This window comes from Chelonoidis abingdonii, chromosome 24 (genome assembly GCF_003597395.2).
Source record: "Chelonoidis abingdonii isolate Lonesome George chromosome 24, CheloAbing_2.0, whole genome shotgun sequence".
Classification (NCBI taxonomy): domain Eukaryota; kingdom Metazoa; phylum Chordata; order Testudines; family Testudinidae; genus Chelonoidis; species Chelonoidis abingdonii.
The window spans coordinates 12,984,641-13,003,853 of record NC_133792.1 but is presented as its reverse complement, the minus strand read 5'-3'; the positions used below and the strand labels follow the sequence as shown (position 1 = coordinate 13,003,853).

General features: G+C 53.4%; 1 protein-coding gene across 2 annotated transcripts in view; it reads right to left on the bottom strand.

Annotated features, from left to right (window-relative positions):
• Positions 1–14,717, bottom strand: part of SH2D3C (SH2 domain containing 3C) — a 51,082-nt gene extending 36,365 nt beyond the window's left edge. The window contains exons 1-2 of one of the 2 annotated variants that reach the window (XM_032797913.2): positions 14,635–14,717; positions 9,779–10,442 (exon numbers count right to left, since the gene is read on the bottom strand). In XM_032797913.2, coding sequence (XP_032653804.1) covers positions 9,779–10,442; positions 14,635–14,674 — 704 coding nt within the window. In that variant the 5' untranslated portion in view covers positions 14,675–14,717. Of the gene's footprint in view, positions 1–7,311; positions 7,389–9,778; positions 10,443–14,634 lie in introns of those variants that run through there. The other variant, XM_032797914.2, reaches the window with a different exon arrangement.
• Between the last annotated feature and the right edge of the window lie 4,496 nt (positions 14,718–19,213).

Here is a 19,213-nt window from a genome sequence, read left to right as displayed (position 1 = left end):
CCCCCCCCCCCCCGTCTCTTTCTACACCGTGCCCTGCAAGGATTTAGCCCCACAGGCCAATCTGCTTTCTCGGCTACAGCCTGTTTCTGCTTGGCCTGATGGGACAGCTAGCAGGAGAGGGGCGCAGAGATGGGTATTTGCAGGTTTTGTGACGAGCATGCAGCAAGGGCTGGATCCTGTTCTCCTTAACATCAGTGGTACAGGATCAGGCTCTGTGCTGGCTAGAGAGATAGGATACTCCCTCCTTCCCATCCGTAACTGGACCCTTGACAGAACAGTTGCCCTGGGAGGGAGTATTTGCTTAAATACCTAACGAATTAATCAGTGAGTAGGATGGGGACTGAGCCCTGCTGGCTAACAGCCCATAATTAACACTTCTTTACTGGCCCGGTGTACTCCTGTACAACTGAAACATTCACTGAAGATCCTTGCCCTTATGGCTGCAAAAAGAAACCATTCGGGTGTGACTCAGTGCACTGCTGTCTGGGTGAGGCTGCACTCAGAGAAAAGCCCCAGCCCTGCCAACACATGAGGAAGTTACCCCCGTGAATCTTAAACCTTCACACCCAAAACCTCCAAATTGGTAACTGTGTGACGGATTCCCGGATGCTGTAAAGTATCAGGAGGGAGCCGTGTTAGTCTGGAGCTACAAAAACAACAAGGAGTTTGGTGGCACCTTAAAGACTAAGATTTACTTGGGCATAAGCTTTCATGGGTAAAAAACCTCACTTCTTCTTTACTCATGAAAGCTTATGCCCAAATAAATCTGTTAGTCTTTAAATTGCCACCAGATGCTGTAGTTATGCTCTTGTAACGGATGCTTAGGCACATCACCCAGGGCTGGCTCCAGGCACCAGTGCAGCAAGCAGGTGCCTGGGTTGGCCAATGGAGAGGGCCTCACGTCCGGCTCTTCGGCGGCAGGTCCCTCTCGGAGCGAAGGACCTGGTGCTGAATTGCCACCAAAGAATGAAGCAGTGGCGGCAGAGCTGCCACCAAAGTGTTGCCGATCATGGCTTTTTTATCGTGGCCTTCCCCCCCACCCCCCGCTGCTTGGGGTAGCAAAAATGCTGGAGCCGGCCCTGACATCACCCCCTATGAAAGTGCTTCCACCTTTGGGGTGTAAAATTGCTGCTGCTGTTTAACAGCTCATGGCAACAGCCTACAAGCTTAGGCTAAGTGAAGCAGAATGCTGTATCCCAGGGGTTGGCAACCTTTCAGAAGTGGTGTGCCGAGTCTTCACTATTCACTCTGATTTAAGGTTCCTTGCGCCAGTCATACATTTTTTAACGTTTTTAGAAGGTCTCCATCTATAAGTCTGTAATATATAACTAAACTATTGTTATATGTAAAGTAAATACGGTTTTTAAAATGTTTAAGAAGCTTCATTTAAAGTTAAATTAAAATGCAGAGCCCCCCCAGATAGGTGGCCAGGATCCAGGCAGCGTGAGTGCCACTGAAAATCAGCTCACGTGCCGCCTTTGGCATGCGTACCATAGGTTGCCTACCCCTGCCATAGTCAGTTGAAATGGCAGGGGTAGTTTAGGGGCATGGAATATGATGACCTGAGTGGGAATTTGGCCAGGATATTGGAGTCAGTACCTCAGTTCTTACCAGCAGCAGGGGCTTAGCACTGTAAAAAATTAAATCAAAATGTCAGTTTAGTTTCTTACCCAAAAGATGGCACCTCCAACAACCCCTAACATCGTGCTGGAGGACTGGGTAGGTAACAAAGAACACCCTCAACCCCACTTCTGGAGGTCTCTTTAGGGGTCTCCCATCCAAGTCCTGAGCTATTGCAACTGGCCTTAGCTTGTCAGGGCTGTCAGGGTCACAGCACAAGGTAACACAGCTGCAAGGTGTGGGATGTGCCATATAAACTCTCTGGCTTTGCTTATGTTTAAAACTTCCATCAGTGTAGCTATGGGGGTTGGGGTATGAAAACATACACTCCTGACCAATGTAGCTGTGCTGACAGAAGCGTGCTTCTGTCACTGTAGCTAACGGTGTTTGGGGAGGTGGTGTTCCTATACCCACCGAAAAACTCCTTCTGTGTCTATAGGGGCGTCTATGTCTGCATGGGCTCTAGAGTGCAGCCATGGCCTGGGACTCACTGCTGCTTCCAGTTTAATTTTCCTCTGCAAATCACTGTCTGGCACCAACTAGTGATCAATTGGGAAACAGCAGGTTATTAAGGATTCCAGCTGGTCAAGGGCAGTGGCCTGACAGCTCTGAAGCATGTTGCTGGGAGTTACTTTGGAAGGTGGCAACGTGGCCCCCAGGGCACACTGATACTCTGCTCTACCACTGCCAGTGTTTCTCACCAAGTATGATCCTTGTTAGTTAGAAGTTCTGGGACAAACAGACTGTTGGTTTTAGCTGCCCGTGCGGCAGGTGCAAGGCACGACAGGATCAGTTATCGGAGGTTTAAGGGAGGAGAACAACTCATTAAGGGCACAGTCCATGCATGACCCTTGCATCTTGACAGGATCCGTGCATGGCCTTTGCATCTTTGCCTGTATGGAGCCACACTTCTGTTAGTCAGTAAAATGCAGCTCCAGATTCCCCTCCCACCTCCAGCAAACCAAGGAGTTATCCGAAAGGCTGGAGCTTTTAATCCCAATCAGACTCACTGAGCTGGGCCCAGGGGGCGGCCATTTTAATCTTTAAAAAATAAACGATAACGCTCTTTGCGCCACAGCAGCGAGAGAGGTCAGCTCCCCCTCTTTCTGCAGACGGGACCAGTAACCAGGAGAAGCACCGAGGCATTCCATATGGAAACTTAGTGGTTTAATTTTTAAAGAGTATCATCTTATGAGTGTCGGAACAATAACAACCAGGAAAAATCATTGGTGGAGTCCTGCCTTAGGCATCCACAGTGCCAGAACCTCCCTCTGGGACATCAGGCTCCTTAACTGTATGTGCGGGTAGAAAGCAAACAGACATGTGCTGTAGAGACACCCCCCGCCCCTTGCAATCAGCTGGGAAGTGCCCATTGTAAAAGCTGGGGCCAGGTCTAGCCCCTGCCTCTCTGTGCTGCGTTGAAGGTGTATGAGGAGCTGCAAGGTCTAGGAAGAATTCTATGGGTGCAAAAGCAGCACAGGGCCCTACGCTGCCTCCCCGCCCAGGGCCCAGCATAGCAGGTGTGTGGTGCAGGGTTCCGGACTGCAATGCTGCCCTCAGGAGGCTACCGTAAGTTAGAGCAGCCCCAGAGCAGGGCATTTGAGCTCCTGCAGCAGCCTAGCATCTAGTGCAGGGGTGGCCAACCTGAGCCTGAGAGAGAGCTAGAATTTACCAATGTACATTGCCAAAGAGCCACAGTAATATGTCAGGCCGTGATTGAGCAAGGATTTCCCTACTGACCCAGCAGCAGCACCCTAGCAGGTTATTGGGGACTAGCGCCATCCACCCAGCTTGCCACAGTGCCCTAGAGAAAGCCTCAGTTCACGGGCTGGTTTCCCTCGGAAGCTGGAGCAGGAGTGAGCTGTGGATAACGCTCCTGGAAGAAGGCACAGCCACAAGCAGGAGAGGACGTTTCCCTTCTCGCTGCCAGCCCAGCTGGCATTTTCCAGGTGACTCCAGGATGTCAGGGCAAGGCTGGGCCTGGGCTGGTGGGGTTTCTACAAATCTGCCCCCTCCCTGCAGCAGCTGCGAGCTGGCCTCTAGAGGTGCCGGGTCAGAGAGAGACCGGCTGGGGTGTGGGAATCTGTGAGAAAAAACAAAAGGGTGGGGGAAGGGAGACTCCAGGCAGGAAATTGGGAGCATGAGAGCAGCTGGGAAGTGGAATTTAGGAGGGTCTTGCAAGCTCCTCCAGTGCTCTGCAAAGCCATTAGGGCCTGTGGCTAATGAACTGCAATATTCACATCCCAGCATACGGTGCCAGAGAGCCCCCACTTCTACTCAGCGCTGGGGAAGAATGAAACCACTATAAATAACCCCTTCTCCTAACTGTAAGCAGATGCAATGCCTGTGCCTTGGCCCTGGGAGAGGCAGAGGGATGCTAGCGGTCTCAATATGCAGCGAGCTGTGCGACTGAATGGCTGGAGGATTCTTGAACGCGACTCAAACATTCTTGAAGCCTGTCAAAGTGCCTGGGAGAAATTCCAGCGCTCCTTTTGGAATGAGTCCCTGCGCCCCGGGAGCCCCTTCCTACTGGCCTGAAATGCCTTGCAGGAGGGAGGGGCAGGCTCAGTGGCACTGCCCCCACGCTCACAGGGATGCCAGTCAGCGGAAGGTTGAGGTGTGTTGGGTTTAGCCTCTCAGCATGGCACCGTTGGTTCCAAAATTGATTCATATTTACTTCCAATGGCTCCTGCTGCAGCTCCTTGCTTTTCCCCACGTCCAGGTGCTCCAGCTACGAGCCGCTCCTTGCCTCACCTTCATTTCACAGCTAAAGAGTATTCTCAACATTGTGTGTTCCTCTTCTGCTCTGCGGCATGCTCCAATGGACAGGGCATTGGACTGGAACACGGGAGACTCTGCTACTGGCTGGCTGGGTGACCCTGGCCAAGTCACTTTACTATTGAGTGCCTCGGTTTCCCCATCAATGAAAATGGGAATAACGCTCATTGCCTCCTTTATAATGCACTTTAAGATTCATTAATGAAAAGTTCTATGTATTTGTACCAGGGATTTTGTATTTCAATACAGCTTCTGCAGGGGGCTAGTTAACTGCGTGCTATCGCTTTCCTCGGGCAAGCAGTTTTCACTAGCCCTGTGCATATCCACTCTTCTCATAAAGTCAAGTCCGTTTCTTCCAGTAACCTCCTTTTTTGCTGCTTGTCAATTCCAGCATGAATAATTCGGTCTCTAATTCGTCCATCTGGTCACAGTTCACATTCAGGATTTTGTTACATGTGTCTTGTAACACACCAGTCCATGGTCTCACCAGGCAGCTGGTTTCTTGTAAAGAAAACATGCTGGCCCCAGTGACATTCACGCCTGGATCAGTCTTCGGGAAGCTTCTGAAAGGCTTTGCCTAGCAGTTTGCAGTCCCCTTTGTGCTCCCATAGGAATGGATTGTGGCTCTCTAATGCCACAGGTAGCAGCCCGGAGGCTTTCACCCCCTGCATCCTCTTTCAGCACCACTTGCTCCAAGAAGAAGGTGGACTCACTGCAGTCGCTCCTCCAGTTCAGGAAGCTGCATTTGCTCCATTATTGTGAATGCTTCAGCTTCCCACAGCATACCAAAGCAGGGCCCACACGCATGCTGGGGACAGCCTGAACTTTTCTGGATGGTGTCTTGCCCCTGGTGCAAGAGCAAGGAGTGGAGGTGATCCACGTAGGATGGAGAATTTTCCTGATCAGCAGCCTTCCTGGGCTTCCTTCTGGTGGGAATGCTTCAAGGTGAGCTCTAGAACCCAGCATGACTGACAAATCCTTGGCTGCAGCCTCAGCGTACTGGGAGCAGAGATGGATCCAAAATATGGAGCTGCCTCATGTCACATGGGTGCTTGAAGATGACACTTGGGAAGTAGGAACTTTGGGCATATGGGCTCGAAGGAGAGCATCACTATTCCTAGCTACGGAACTACAGGAAGACCTGTCTGGAAACTGCATTCCACTTGCCACACCTGCTTAACGCACCAACCTTTCTCCTCTGATCTGATCACAGATTACGCAAGAATGATGGTCACAGCCTAACGCTCGGTGAACCTTTGTCCACACTGCAGAACTGTGCCACAGTTGGACACCACTCAGGAGGGGGCCAGAATCAGAACAGCAGGGGCTGCTGCAGGGCAGGATGGAGGTGCACTGGCAGAGCAGAGCATGGCCCCCTGAGAGGAGCAGCAGGAGGTGCCGTAGGTCAAGATTAGGGTCCAGTGCTAAAGCTAGGGGCGATCACACCTGCACTAACAAGGGGTGTGGCAGTATTAAGCTCTAGTGGCAGTGCTGCGGGTAGGTAGCGGGTACCATTCCTTCCTGTACTGTCTGCCGTAGCTTGTATCCTGGAGCTTAGATGCTGCAGTGAGCTCAGATCAGTGCATTAAATCATGGACTGTCTGGTGCAATACTGAAGGACAATGGGGTGAGTTACAGCTGGAGGGTTCACCTTACAGCTGAGCTCCTAGCTAGCATCAGCCAGCACAGGGGAAAGGTGCCTTTGGTATCCCAGGGTAGGGACAGCCCGGCACAGCCAGGTATCCCTGGCCTCCTCTCCCCTTCACTGGGGAAGTGAGACATTCCAAAAAGCCGGGGCAGGGGGAAGCTCCAGCTGCAGTTGTCTATGGAACATCTTCCTCTGCGTCCTCAGCCAGGGCCCAGCTGCAGCACCACGCCAGTGGCCTTGTGGATAACACCAGGCTTTGTGCACTCAGGGGAGGCACTGAAGAGTCCGGTGTTTCCATGACCAGCCCTGCACATGCCCAGCTCATGAGACAGCGAGATGCTCCCACTCGCCCTACATCCTGCTCTCCCGTATTCCCCACACTGACAGCAACCTAAGGAGCCCAGCAGCTTCTCCCGTCACACTGGCTCACCCCTCTCCCTGCCCTGGCAATGGGCTCTAGTGGCATGAAACGCTGAGTGACAAGAATTCCTGCCTCATACCGCGCTGCCGCCACCTTACCTAAGATATTGGGCAGAGTCATTGAAACTGCGACGTGCCCCAGTTTCCTGGGGAAACTGGGACTAGTCAGACCTGCAAGGCTAGTCAGCACTAACTAGCTCGGCCCAGATCCTTGTCTTGTTTAAGTTAAAGCGACTTTTGCCTTTAATGTCAAAGGGACCCCACTGGGCCGTATCCTGGCCATGTCAGTGGCTAGTGCTGGGGAATTCTCCTGTCTGCCTGCTCGGATCCGTTCCTAGCCCGAATCCCGGGGCCAGCAGCCTCTGCTCCCAGCTGTGCAGGTCCCTGTAGCCCCCTCCCTGGCTGGGCCCGGCCAGGGTCACAGCAAACCCTGGCAGGCGAAGGGATGGGGCTGCAGCCGAAAAGGTCTCAAGTTCCCCCTTCTGGCTGGCCACCCTAGGGAGTGTGTGTGTGTGGGGGGTCTGTCTGCAGGGCAGCCCCCACCCCACGCAGCTCCACACGGGGCTTTGCCAAGCGCCTAAGCTCTGGGCAGGGAGCCAGGCAGGGCTTGGTGCCAGGGTGACCTCACCCCAGGCCAGCGCCCCACAGCCCGGCCCGCCAGGGGCTGCCCCCCATGGGTCTGTGCTTCCCACGAGCGAACCTCCTGCCCCGTGGGGGGGGGGGACACGCAGGGCCCTCGCAAGAGCCCGGGCCCCTCTCAGGACCGACCCGCCCCCCGGGGGGGGGGGGCTTTGCGCTGCGGTTTGCAGCCCCCTCCTCCGCCCCTGCCCACGGGACACGCTCACCTGCCATGGCCCAGCCCGTGGGGCCTCCTGCCCACCTCGGTCATCGGTGCCGGCCGCCTGCGCCCCGAGCCCGCCGCTCGCACCCGCCGGCCGGAGGGGAAGTTTGAGCGCGGCCCCCTGCGAGCGCTGAACTTGGGGAGGGCTGAGCCGGCCCGGCCCGCCCCGCTGCCTCTGGCCCTGCCCCCTCGCCGGGCCGGGGCAGAGAGCGGGCTCCCACAGCTGGGAGAAATTCCTCCCCATTCCCATGCTCCTGGCAGCCCCTTCCCTACCGCACACCGCCTGAGCAAACAAACCCCAGAGCCCTGGGAACGAGACCGGCCCTGGCGCCTGGGAATCCGGAGTGACTCCGGCGCCGCACTGGTGTCAAACCGGCACAACAGAATCAGGCCTGGCTCAAGTAGGAGAAGCAATGGGCCGGAGAAGGAGCTGGTGTAAACCAGTGTCTCTCCATTGACTTGACACCAGGAGCCTGGGACATCAGCTGCCTCCAGATACTGCAAGGACCCGCGGGCGGCAGCACAAACCCCTCAGATTGGAGCTCAGAACCCTTTGAACAAGCAAACCCAGTTCCAGGGATGGCTTCTGAGTTAGAGACAAGCAGTGGGGCTGAATCCCCTAAACCAAGGACAGTGCCCCTTGTGTCATGCCCACATAGGCCTCCCTCCCTGGCACCCGACTTGGGTGGCATCCCGTTCTGCCGTAGACAGGGGACGCTGAGTGGAGGCCCTGGGAGGGTGGTGTTTATGCGAAAGAGATGGATCCTGTGAAGGGCTGGGACCTCCTGCTGCAGTTGGGCTGGGTTGTGTTCCCCCTGCAAGCTGCACCCTATGGCTGGGCTTCGGGGAGTTGCAGGGGAGCAGCCAGAGCCTAGCAAGGCAAGAGAGCCCAGCTCCCAGGGAGAAGGGAGCTGGCTCACGCCCGTAGGCTGTGGTTGTAGATCCCAGCGTTTCAGTGCATGCATGTGTTCACAGGCATGTGCGTTCACAGGCATGTGTGTGCATGAGTGTTCATGGGCATGTGTAGCGGGATCAGATGGTCTCAGTGCAGCCAGCCCTCAAAAGTGGAGAAGCCAAGGCATAGTGCAGCTCTTATTAGGAGGTCACCTCTTTGGGCTGAGTTAAAGGTGAGGGAGGCTCCACAGGCAGGGGCTGAAATTGAAGGGCAGGGGGTTGCTGTCCTTTAGGGCTTTGCGGGCCAGGCTGACAAGATCCTACAAAAGCAGCAAAGAATCCTGTTGCACCTTATAGACTAACAGATGTTTTGGAGCATGAGCTTTCATGGGTGAATACCCGCTTTGTCAGATGCATGTCATCACAAAAGCATGGCGAGGGCCAGCCAGTCCCAGCTGTAACTCCCGGCAGCCGCCCCCCTGGCCCAGCTCATCCCCTCCCCACATTCCAAGCGCGTTCCCAAGCAGAGGCCTCCTTTACAGCGTCCACCTGGGCTCTAACCATCAGTGGTGGAGCTGAGAGGCACTGGGGTGAAGCCCAGGGACAGCGCTGTCCTCTGGGAGTCACGGGCCTCTGGAGTTTGAGAAACCCCGCAGCAGCTGCAAGTGTATGTTGGCTGAACCAGAGAGTGGGGACGTTATGAAAGTGACACTCCCCTCCCAGGAGGAGAGGGAGGGGGAGAGAGAAAGGAAGGAGAAAAGGATAGTGCAGAGCAATGGAGCTCTCCAAATCCCACTCCCCCATTCCAGCTGTGCTCCCAGACACAGCGCCCCCAGCTCCTGGTGTATTTCTCTTGTGGATCAAACTGACAAAGCCACGACTTAAAACTAAACTGAGAACAAGGCAATGGGAAGGCCGAGCTAAACCAGGCTGCCTGAGACGTTTCCGTCCCAACCGGAAGCAGGAAAGACCAGAAGTCCCACGGGAAGCTTGTTCTCATGAAGCCGCCAACCCCAGGCGGAGGATGCAAGAGGTTCTAATAAGCAGCCACACTTTCCCAGGTGTCTGTGTGAGGGAGTGTTGCCTAGGGGCTAGCACCCAGGACTGGGCAACCAGCCTCCTGGATTCTAGGCTAGCTTTATGACCTGGGGGCAGTCACTTTGCCTCTTTGTGGCTCAGTTTCCCTTGTTGGTAAAATGAGAATAATACCATCCTGTTCTCCAGGGGTGTGTGAAAGGTGGGGGTTGGGAAATAGCTGGCAAGTGCTGGGCGGACAGAATACAGTGTTATCATCACCTCCGGAGAAAATCCGTCACTAAATACACAGGAAGTTGGCCTGAGGGGATGCCTCAGAGGGGCTCGATCCTGCAAGGTGCTGAGCACTCTGGCCCTGATCTAGCCAAGCACTTCAGCATGCACTCGATTTTGAGCATGTGCTTAGTCCAGGACCATTCAGGTGCTTAAATGCTTTGCTGGGTTGGGGCCAGAGTCCTCCGCACCCTGCAGGCTTGAGCTCTCATTCAGCAGCAGAACAAGGGTGCACTGGAGTAGTTGAGCATGCTCATGCTGTGTCTTACCTCCCTTGCCGGCTCTCCCAGGAGGCTGGCGGCAGCTCCTCCTTTGCTCCTTTTCCTTCCAACAGGACGGGCTCTTGCAACAGCTCTGCTGTGGTACAATCAGTTCTAGGAGCTTGGATAGGCTCCTGGGCTGGGCTGGCAGCGAGTCCCTCTCCCATGCCCCCAGGTGCCTGCCCAGGGGGAGGGTCGTTCCCCAAGGCGTCAGATCCCACCCCGGGCTCTGTTGTGATTGACTCACCCAGGCTGGAGCTGTTATTCGATGGCAAAGTCCCTGAGGAAGCATCTGCTGCTGGGGCAGGGTCAACGGGAGCCACTGACTCTGGAATGGTTGGTGGGGATGTGCCAGGGGCTCTGCCACCTGTGGTCCCTCTGTTATGGGAGCTTTGGGAGCTCTTGGTCCGTTTCCCTGCCCCACTGGGGGTGGTCCTGGGCATTGTCCCCATGTGGCTGTACATGTCGCACGACCTGGCATAGGGGGATGGGCTCTTGGGCATGGTGTTCAAGTCATCCTGAGTGCTCTCCAGGGCATCCTCCAGGAAGCTGTTGGGATGCAGGGTCCCTGCCCGCAGGCTCTCCGTGGGGCTGGCAGGGGCAGACACTCGCCGGAGGGTGAAGGCTCGAGGGATGTTGCTCAGGCTCCCAAAGCCTTTGAACTTAAAGAACTCTGGAAAGGAAAAGGAATCGTGAGCTGGGGTTACTCCTTGGTGGGGGGGTGACAGGCTCTTGGAACGGGATTGAGATGGTGCTGAAGGCAGTCTCTACAGTGGGGTTGTCCCCTCTGACGTGGGTGTAGCTCAGTGGAGTTGCACCCTGAGAGAGAAGAGTCAGACCCAGCCAGCCTGACGCCCCTCTGGCCTGCACCTTGGGTTCTCAGTGAGGTAGCATGGCCTAATGGCCAGGTCGCTGGAATGGGGCTCAGGAGAACTCGGCTCAGTTCCTGAGTCTGCCACTTTGCTGAGCCGAGGCTTCAGATCTGGGCGTCATTTCACGGATGGAGAAAGGGAGGCATGAGGTGATGACGTGATTGTGCCTAGAACAGCCTCTCGCTAGCAGAACGCAGTTCTTTTTGTCTCTCCTCTTGTTGTCTTTCTCAGCAAGGTTTCTTCCACGCCCCCCACCTCCCTCCGGTGAGAACAGTTGTGGGTCCCAGGGCTGCTCTGCACCATTGTGGTTTTGTGTGTGCTTTGCACAGTGTGTAATAATCCAGAACTTTAAGGGTCTGCTCAGCTCGGAGCCTGTGCACATTGGTTAAACCAGAGTCCGGAAGGGACAGACTACCACAGTGTTGGAGCAACCGTCAGCAGGAGGTGCCTGGCAGGGAGAGAGATGCTACACCATGCTTGGCCACAAGAAGGCTTAGTCTTCCCCTTCACGGTGTGAAATGTAACAGTTCTGATCTGACAGCATTTTACATCTAGTTTGCATTTCAGCCACCCTGCGCCTCAGACTCTTTCAGTCAGCGAGTGACTCAGCCTTGTGATATGATCAGCTTCCAAATAGAACAGCACCACATTTCTCCAAGATCTAGCTGCCCATACATTCAGCCAGGCAGAGCCTGAAAAGCTATCTGTAATACCTGGTAATACCCATGGGTATGCAGGCATTTGGCAGCAGGTGTCCATGAGTGTGTCTGTATTTCTGAAGGCGGGAGGGGAGTGTATGTGTGTCTGTCTTTGGTACATGGTGCACCATGATTGCGTATATCAGTGCGAGCGAGATGGTGTAGCTGCGTGTGTGTGATAGCATGTGTGTATATCAGTGTGTGGGGGACCCTGTGCCTGTGTGTATGTTTGTGTGAGTATGAGCATGAGTGGATGTTAATGTCGATGGGAACATATAGATATGTGTGGGGTTGGTTTGCTGTGTCAGTGGGACCATAAGTGTGTATGTGGGTACCCGTGGGGCCGGGTTGCTGCGTGGATGGGACCATGTGATGGTGAGTGTGTCTGTCGGTACGTATGTGGCCGGGTTGCTGTGTGGATGGGACCGTGTGACCATGAGGGTGTATGTGGGTACGTGTGTGGCTGGGTTGCTATGTGGATGGGACCATGTGACGGTGAGGGTGTCTGTCGGTACGTGTGTGGCTGGGTTGCTGTGTGGGTGCCCGTGTCTGTGAGTGTTTTCCTCTGAAGTAGTTTGAGGCCCCTTTGCACTCCAGAGCTAGCAGTTCAGCCTGCGTTCAGCGAGAAGCATGTGCTGTGGGAAGGATATTCATCTACCCACTTCCTAAGCTAAGCGAGCGAGCAATTAGACCCTCTCGATCACCGTTTTAATCTCCCAGCTGCCACCTGCTACTGCTGAGTGCAGAGCGTTAACCGAAGTCATATTTATAACCCTCACAGGATGAGTTTGTGTTTCACACCCCAGCCCTTTTCCCCCAGCTCTGCTCTATAGGGTAGTGCAGCACAGGGTCACACCCCCTTTCTCCTTGTGCACTCCACAAATGAGGGCAGAACACAATCTCACCAGGCTTGTGCTCTTTCTGTGGCATTACTGTCTCTGCATGCCACACGCATGGTTCAAGGAGCAGGTAACTGGGCCTCCCGCTGGGATTGCTGTTTACCTTCTAGGAGGCTCCAGTGCTGTGTCAATGCAGCATAGCTCGGTGTAGCGCTGTTACAGGGTTTGGGGCCAAGACACAAGGCAGGAATCACCAGGTGAAAGTCTCTGGCCTGTGTTAGCAGGAAATCAGACTAGTCCCAGTCGTCCTTTCTGGCCTCAGAATCTATGGAACCGTGGCTGTAGCATTATGAATGCAAAGCTTTGTCCTTCTCTACCACCATTTTTTTTGCAGGATCTCAAAGCATTTGGCAAACAAGACTTGCAATCCCCCGGCCGGAAAACTCAGGTACAAAGAGAGAAAGTGATGTGCCCAAGGTCAGGCAGTAAATTAAGTGGCACAACCACTAGTGACACCAGTTGTCCTGACTCCCAGGCCTGATTTTCACTCCTAGGTCAAGCCACCTATAATCTCTTAGTCCATTTCAGGGAAGGGGCTAGTGTACGAGGAGAAGAGATTTAACTCACTTTTCTGGTTTATTTGCATTATGGTAGCAGTTAGAGGCCCCCACTGAAATTGTGCTGGGGCTGGACAAACACTTCGTGGGATGGTCCCTGCCCTGACACTGGCCATTATGAACAGACAAAGGCTGGGACACTGAAGCACAGAGAGAGAAAGGGGAAGGCTGCAAGTCAAAGGGAGCAGGGAAGCTAACTGTTGTTTGTGCCTTTGGACTCTCCCCCTAAGGGACTTGCCCAGGGTCATGCAGGAAGCCTGTAGCAGAGCTGAGAAGGGAACCTAGATCTCCTGAGTCCCAGTGCAATACCTTAACCTCCAGCCCATCTTTCTGCTCTGTCAGCTGGGGCGGGGGCCCTAGTGATGGGGAACTGATGGATTTGTTGACAGAGTGCATCCAACACCGCTGTGCCGCACGATGGTCGAGCGGTAAATGCAGCTTTGCCACGGACATCACTTCGTGCCACCGAGCCTCAGTTTCCCTCGTCTCTAAATCAGAGGTAATCCTGACTTGATGGGGGTGCTGTGAGGCTGGATTAGTACATGTTTGCAAAGCATTGAGTGATCCTGTGGGGGAAGGACAATTCTATGCAAAGCCTTAGCGTGGGCACCAAGCATTTGGAAATGGGGAAAATGCAAATTTAAATTCTAGCATCATCATCTCAGGGCAAGTTAGGTGTGAGGGAGGCTTGCTGGGAAGGAAGTGTGTGAGGGGGCAGAAAATGAAATTATGCTGGGGTAGCTGCCTTTAAGGACTTTGGGGAAAACCCCAGGGCTTGGGGAAAGAAGAGAGTTCAACCCACATCTGCTGCTGATTAGTTTCCTCTGAGACCAACTCCAAAATGCTCATTAGCCCTGTGCGCACACAGGGTGAGATTCTGGCCCCAGTGAAGTTGGTGGGAAAACTCCCATTGCAGTGAGGCCAGGATTTCAGCCATAGCCTAGAACAGGGATTGGCAACCTTTCGGAAGTGGTGTACCGAGTCTTCAATTATTCACTCTAATTTAAGGTTTCGCATGCTGGTAATACATTTTAACATTTTTAGAAGGTCTCTTTCTAGGGGTCTATAATATATAACTAAACTATTGTTGTAGGTAAAGTTAATAAGGTTTCAAAATGTTTAGAAGTTTAATTTAAATTAAATTAAAATGCAGAGTCCCCCGGACTGGTGGCTAGGATCCGGGCAGCGTGAGTGCCACTGAAAATCAGCTCACATGCTGCCTTTGGCACACGTGCCATAGGTTGCTTGCCCCTGGCCTAGACACACTGGAGTCAGTCTGGGTTCACTCTACTGTTCCACACAGTCCCACCACAGCCCATGGCTGGGGAACCACCTGCTGTCTCCTGTGTTCTGTGTGCTCCGTCCAGGTGCGGGATTAAGGGCGGTTCAGGAGCCCCCATGGTGCTCTGGGAGGCAGGCAGGCGGGGGGAGAGGAGAAACACCTGTCCTGTAATTCTCTCTGCACCCGATTTCACACTGGATTAAACCAAACTGGTCCCAGCTCAACAGGTCAGTTCAGTTAGGGGCTGATCAAGTGGATTATTTTGTATACCTCGACCTGTGAGAGGTGGGACTAGACACCCGCTCGGCCCCATCAAAGCAAATCCAGCCCCGTCCCAATCAGCCCAACCGAGAGTGAAACAAAAGTGGCTCTTGCTCTGAAAGGCCAGTGAGAACCTGGCAGCCACGAACCCACTGACAATATGGGCCGTTTGCGTCCTCCACTGGTGCAGCTTGGGAGCTCCCACACACACACACACCCACCCCCTCTTCCGCCTCGCCGTGCTTTAAAGCTCTGCCCAAGAGGCTCAGCCAGGCTTGTTCCCCGCAACAACTTACTGAATTTTTTGAAGGCCCCTTTCTTCTGCCCCTCTGCCATTGTCAGCTTGTGATGGAGCTACCGAAGCAAGTCTAAGTTTCTAACTTTTCCTACGCCCTCCCCTCCCTTCCTCTTCCCCCGCCCCCTCTCTCTCTTTCACTCAGCATTTCCTCTATCTTTAAAAAGGCCATCACCTACTCACAGCCCCTGCCCCCTCCTGCTGCTGTTACCACAGGGGATAGCACCCCCTGTTGTCGCCAGCTGCCCTGCCTTCGACTCAGCCACAGCCACCAGGGGAGTCGTATGATCTGTATTTTGCTTGCCCCCGATCAGGACCAGGGCCCCATACAAACACATGGGAAGACAGGGTCCAAGCCCCATAATCTAATGGTAATATCTGCTCTTGCATTGGCCAGGAATCAAAGCAGGGTCTTTCAGGCTGAGGGGGAGGGATGGGAGGGAGGTTACCCTGGAACCACCAGGGCTTTTCAACCCCAACCCTGCACTGCAAAGTGATGTCCCCTGCCCTCGAGGACCCAGCTAGCTGCACAGATAGCGAGATCCTCCCGACCTCGATTGCTCTGGCCCCCAGGGCACAAGAGGGGTTTCTGCAGAGAGAGTGTGTTGTCCGGCTAGTGACGCTGGACAAGGGGTAATCCTGACAGCTCCTTTTAGGGCCTGATCCCATTCCCACTGTGCTTGGCCCTGCCCAGCAGACGGTTGCTGCTTGGGAGGCGATTGCAGTTGGCTGGGAAGAGGAGGTGGCTCTCAGCTTGTGTTGACATTTGTCAGATTGATATTGCCTTTCTGAGCCCAGGGATTAAGCCATCTGGCCCCGTCATTGTGGTCTGAGTTGCGAAACAAGACGAGGTGACAATGCTGGCAATGACAGTGTAATAAAAATGCACATTCTCAATGGGTCCCTAAGTGCTTTTACAAGCTTTACTTACTGATTGCACCTTGGACAATGGGACCAGCTCCTTGCTCCTTTACACTGGAGTACAGCTGGAGTGACTGGGTACCCATATTGACTGGGTACATGTCACCTCAGGATGGGATGCAGAGAGAAAGTTTCATGACACCTTAAATGACGGTTTCTTGGAGCAGCTGGTCCTGGAACCAACCAGAGGAGAGGCAATTCTTGATTTAGTCCTAAGCGGAGCACAGGATCTGGTCCAAGAGGTAAATGTAGCTGGACTGCTTGGTAATAGTGACCATAATATAATTAAATTTAATATCCCTGTGGGGGGAAAAACACTAAAGCGGCCCAACACTGTAGCATTTAATTTCAGAAAGGGGAACTACACAAAAATGAGGCGGTTAGTTAAACAGAAATTAAAGGTTTCAGAGGGGTAGCCGTGTTAATCTGTATCAGCAAAAACAACGAGGAGTCCTTGTGGCACCTTAGAGACTAACACATTTATTTGGGCACAAGCTTTTGTGGGCTAGAACCCACTTCATCAGATGCATGGAGTGGAAAATACGTAGGGAGGTATAAACACACATGTCAAGTGTTGAGAATAGCCCACTTCCAGCTTAATTGAATTGGCTTGTTAGCACTGACCCCACCACTTGGTAAGGCAACTCCCATCTTTTCATATGCTGTATATTTATACCTCTATACTGTATTTTCTACTCCATGCATCTGATGAAGTGGGTTCTAGCCCACAAAAGCTTATGCCCAAATAAATGTGTTAGTCTCTAAGGTGCCACAAGGACTCCTCGTCTTTTTTTTTTTTAGAAATTAAAGGGTACTGTGTCAGAAGTGAAATCTCTGCAAGCTGCATGGAAACTTTTTAAAGACACCATAATAGAGGCTTAACTGAAATGTACACCCCAAATTCAAACACATAGTAAGAGAACCAAAAGAGAGCCACTGTGGCTAAACATCAAAGTAGAAGCAGCAGTGAGAGGCAAAAAGGCATCCTTTAAAAAGTGAAAATTAAATCCTAGTGAGGAAAATCGAAAGGAGCAAAAAAACCACTGGTTTTGTTCATACCCATCAATCTTAATGAGGCTTTAATTCAGTCCATACCCAGGTTTCAGCCAGCACATAACACTATTTTGGACCCTGAAGGGGTGGCAGGTGGGGAGGACAATCTAATCCACATTCTACCCACCCAGATGCCCACAGTGGAGTGGCTTGCACGGGTATAACTGAAGGGCAGTATTTAGCGCATTTAGTGGGATCAGGCGGTGAATCTGACCTCGCTTCAATGGATTGGTCAGTGAGTTCCTACATTAGAAGTTAGTGTGAACCATTCGACCCAGTTATGGTCCCAGGAGATGCTGTCTCACAGCCGGCTCTCTGTGCACCTGAATGGAATCAAGTTTTACACGAGTGGCCAGCTCAGCAGAGATCAGAAACGGAGCTTCCTGGGCAGCAGCGAAGAGTGGCCAATGGCGAGGTTGAAGTGAAGGTTGGTTATGCAGGAATTAATCCAACAGGACTGTAATTGGAGGAGCATTTTGCGCTGTCTCCGGGGGCCAGACGAGGTGGCTGTGTTCCCCACAGCTGGGGCTCCTCACCTTTTCTGTGCAGTTTAAACAACATCCGGCTGCAGCAACAGCTGCGCTGTGTGGAGAGAGAGTGTGGCATTCCAGCAGGCCGAGTGCTTATACCCATCCCAAGGGGAGCAGTAGCCCTGGAATGACCCAGATGGACAATGCATGGGGGAAAGGGAGACCAGCCCTTTTTGGTCCACAGGTCCGAGCTGGTGGGATTAGGCTCCTGCTCTCTGCAAACCTGGCCTGGGTAGTGCCGGTCAGAGCCAGGCTTAACACCAGAGCATTGCTGGGCCTGGGGAATGGGGGAGGCTTTGTACCGGGAGCAAAGGCAGTGCAGAGGAGGGGACACAAACTCCTCTGGACATTAGGGCCAAAGAATTTTTCACAGGACACTCTGGTCAGAGACTGTAGGGGAAAGGTCAGTGTCTGGGAACCGGCCTGCAGCTTTTCTTTGGCAGTTGTGCTGTGGGTGGGGAGAAGACTTTGAGGCGGGGCGGGGGAAGGTGTGTTAATGCAGATGGGGACCAGACAGGTACCTCAGGCGGGGCCTCTGGGAGGGTGGTGCTGAGAAGACAGGGCCATGTGGTGGATGGAGTGTTGTGTGTGGGGTGGAGTGTACGGGAGGGCCAGAGGCAGGGGAAGGTGCTGGATGTGGGTGCATGGAAGGGGGCTGATGTGGTATTGGGAGCACAGAGTTTGTTCCACCCCGTATACCACAGTCACCTGCTCTGTCCTGATGGCTGCACGTGCTCCCTGGGACACTGATCTTCGTCCACCTGCTCCCCTTCTCCTTGCTGGGAAAGTGGCCTGTGCGCGCCTTGCCTCTCAGAGCCAGGCCCGGCATGCACACACAGCTGCAGAGCAGCAGCTGGGCTGGCTGGGCTTGAAAGGGCCTGTAACCCAATCGGCATTTCCCACGCTGGGTCAGAGCCGGGCAGGGCTAAACCCACAGGCCAAATGCTGGGAAATGTGTTACTGAGACGGGGAGGGCAAAGCAGCTGTTATGGGCTAGGATATCTGCCAAGCCGACCTGTTAGAGAGCAGAGTGTGGCACCTGGAGAGGGCCTGGGCTGCAAATATCCATGGCTGGGCTGGGTGGAGCTATTGCTGGTCAGATCAGGGCTTTCACCACACCAGACACAGTCGCAGTAGCTCACTGCTACCTGTGGGACACCTGGTGTGTGGAAGATGCTTTTGAATCTGGGGAGGCCCATGGAGCTCTGCGGGATTCTTTTATTGGACTTGGATTAGGTGGTCCTCACCTGCCGTACCTTCAGGGTTCAAAATACTGTTATGTGCTGGCTGAAACCTGGGTATAGGCTGAATTAAAGCTTCATTAAGATTGATCAGTATGAACAAAACCCTTCAATTAACATAACTATAAGGATAATTAGTCACAGTCCCCCACCTAAGACAAAAGGGTTATGTGAACCCGCCCAAGAGATTTGGACTGTGTGGGCAGAGCAGTTTTTGTTACTGAGTATTGTTTTGCATAAGGGGATGGAAGGGGGACTGTGAGGAAAAGTTGAACACAGAACCAGAGAGAGACAGAGACAACCTGAAGCAGCAGCAGAAGCCTGTAAGTATGGTTTGACCCTGAGATAAACTGGCATGTCTACACAGACAGCACTGCAGTGGCACAGCTGGACCGATGCAACTGCACCGTGTCTGGTGAAGATGCTGTATGCTGAAGGGAGAGAGCTCTGCTGTTGGCATAATGAAACCACCTTCGTTAATAGCAGAAGCTCTGGCAGTGGGAGAAGCTCTTCCCAAGCACTTATGTCGGTATAACTCATGTCGCTCAGGGAGTGGTTTATTCACATCCCTGAGTGACATAAGTTATACCGACATAACATGATGTGTGTAGACGTAGCCATAGAGAGAGGTTCTGGAGCTGGGCTGAAAAGAGACTAAGAAATTGCTCTTTTTGCCTTTGGTTCCTCCTGCATTCAGAGCAGCAGGACTTCAGTTATTCCTTGTAAAGAAGCAAGATTGTGTCAAAGCAAAGCTGACTCCAGAAGCAATTTCTGTTCTCAGCTTGGGCATGCCCAGGGCTCCAAACTTGGGTCAAAAAGAGGCATCTATTCCTAG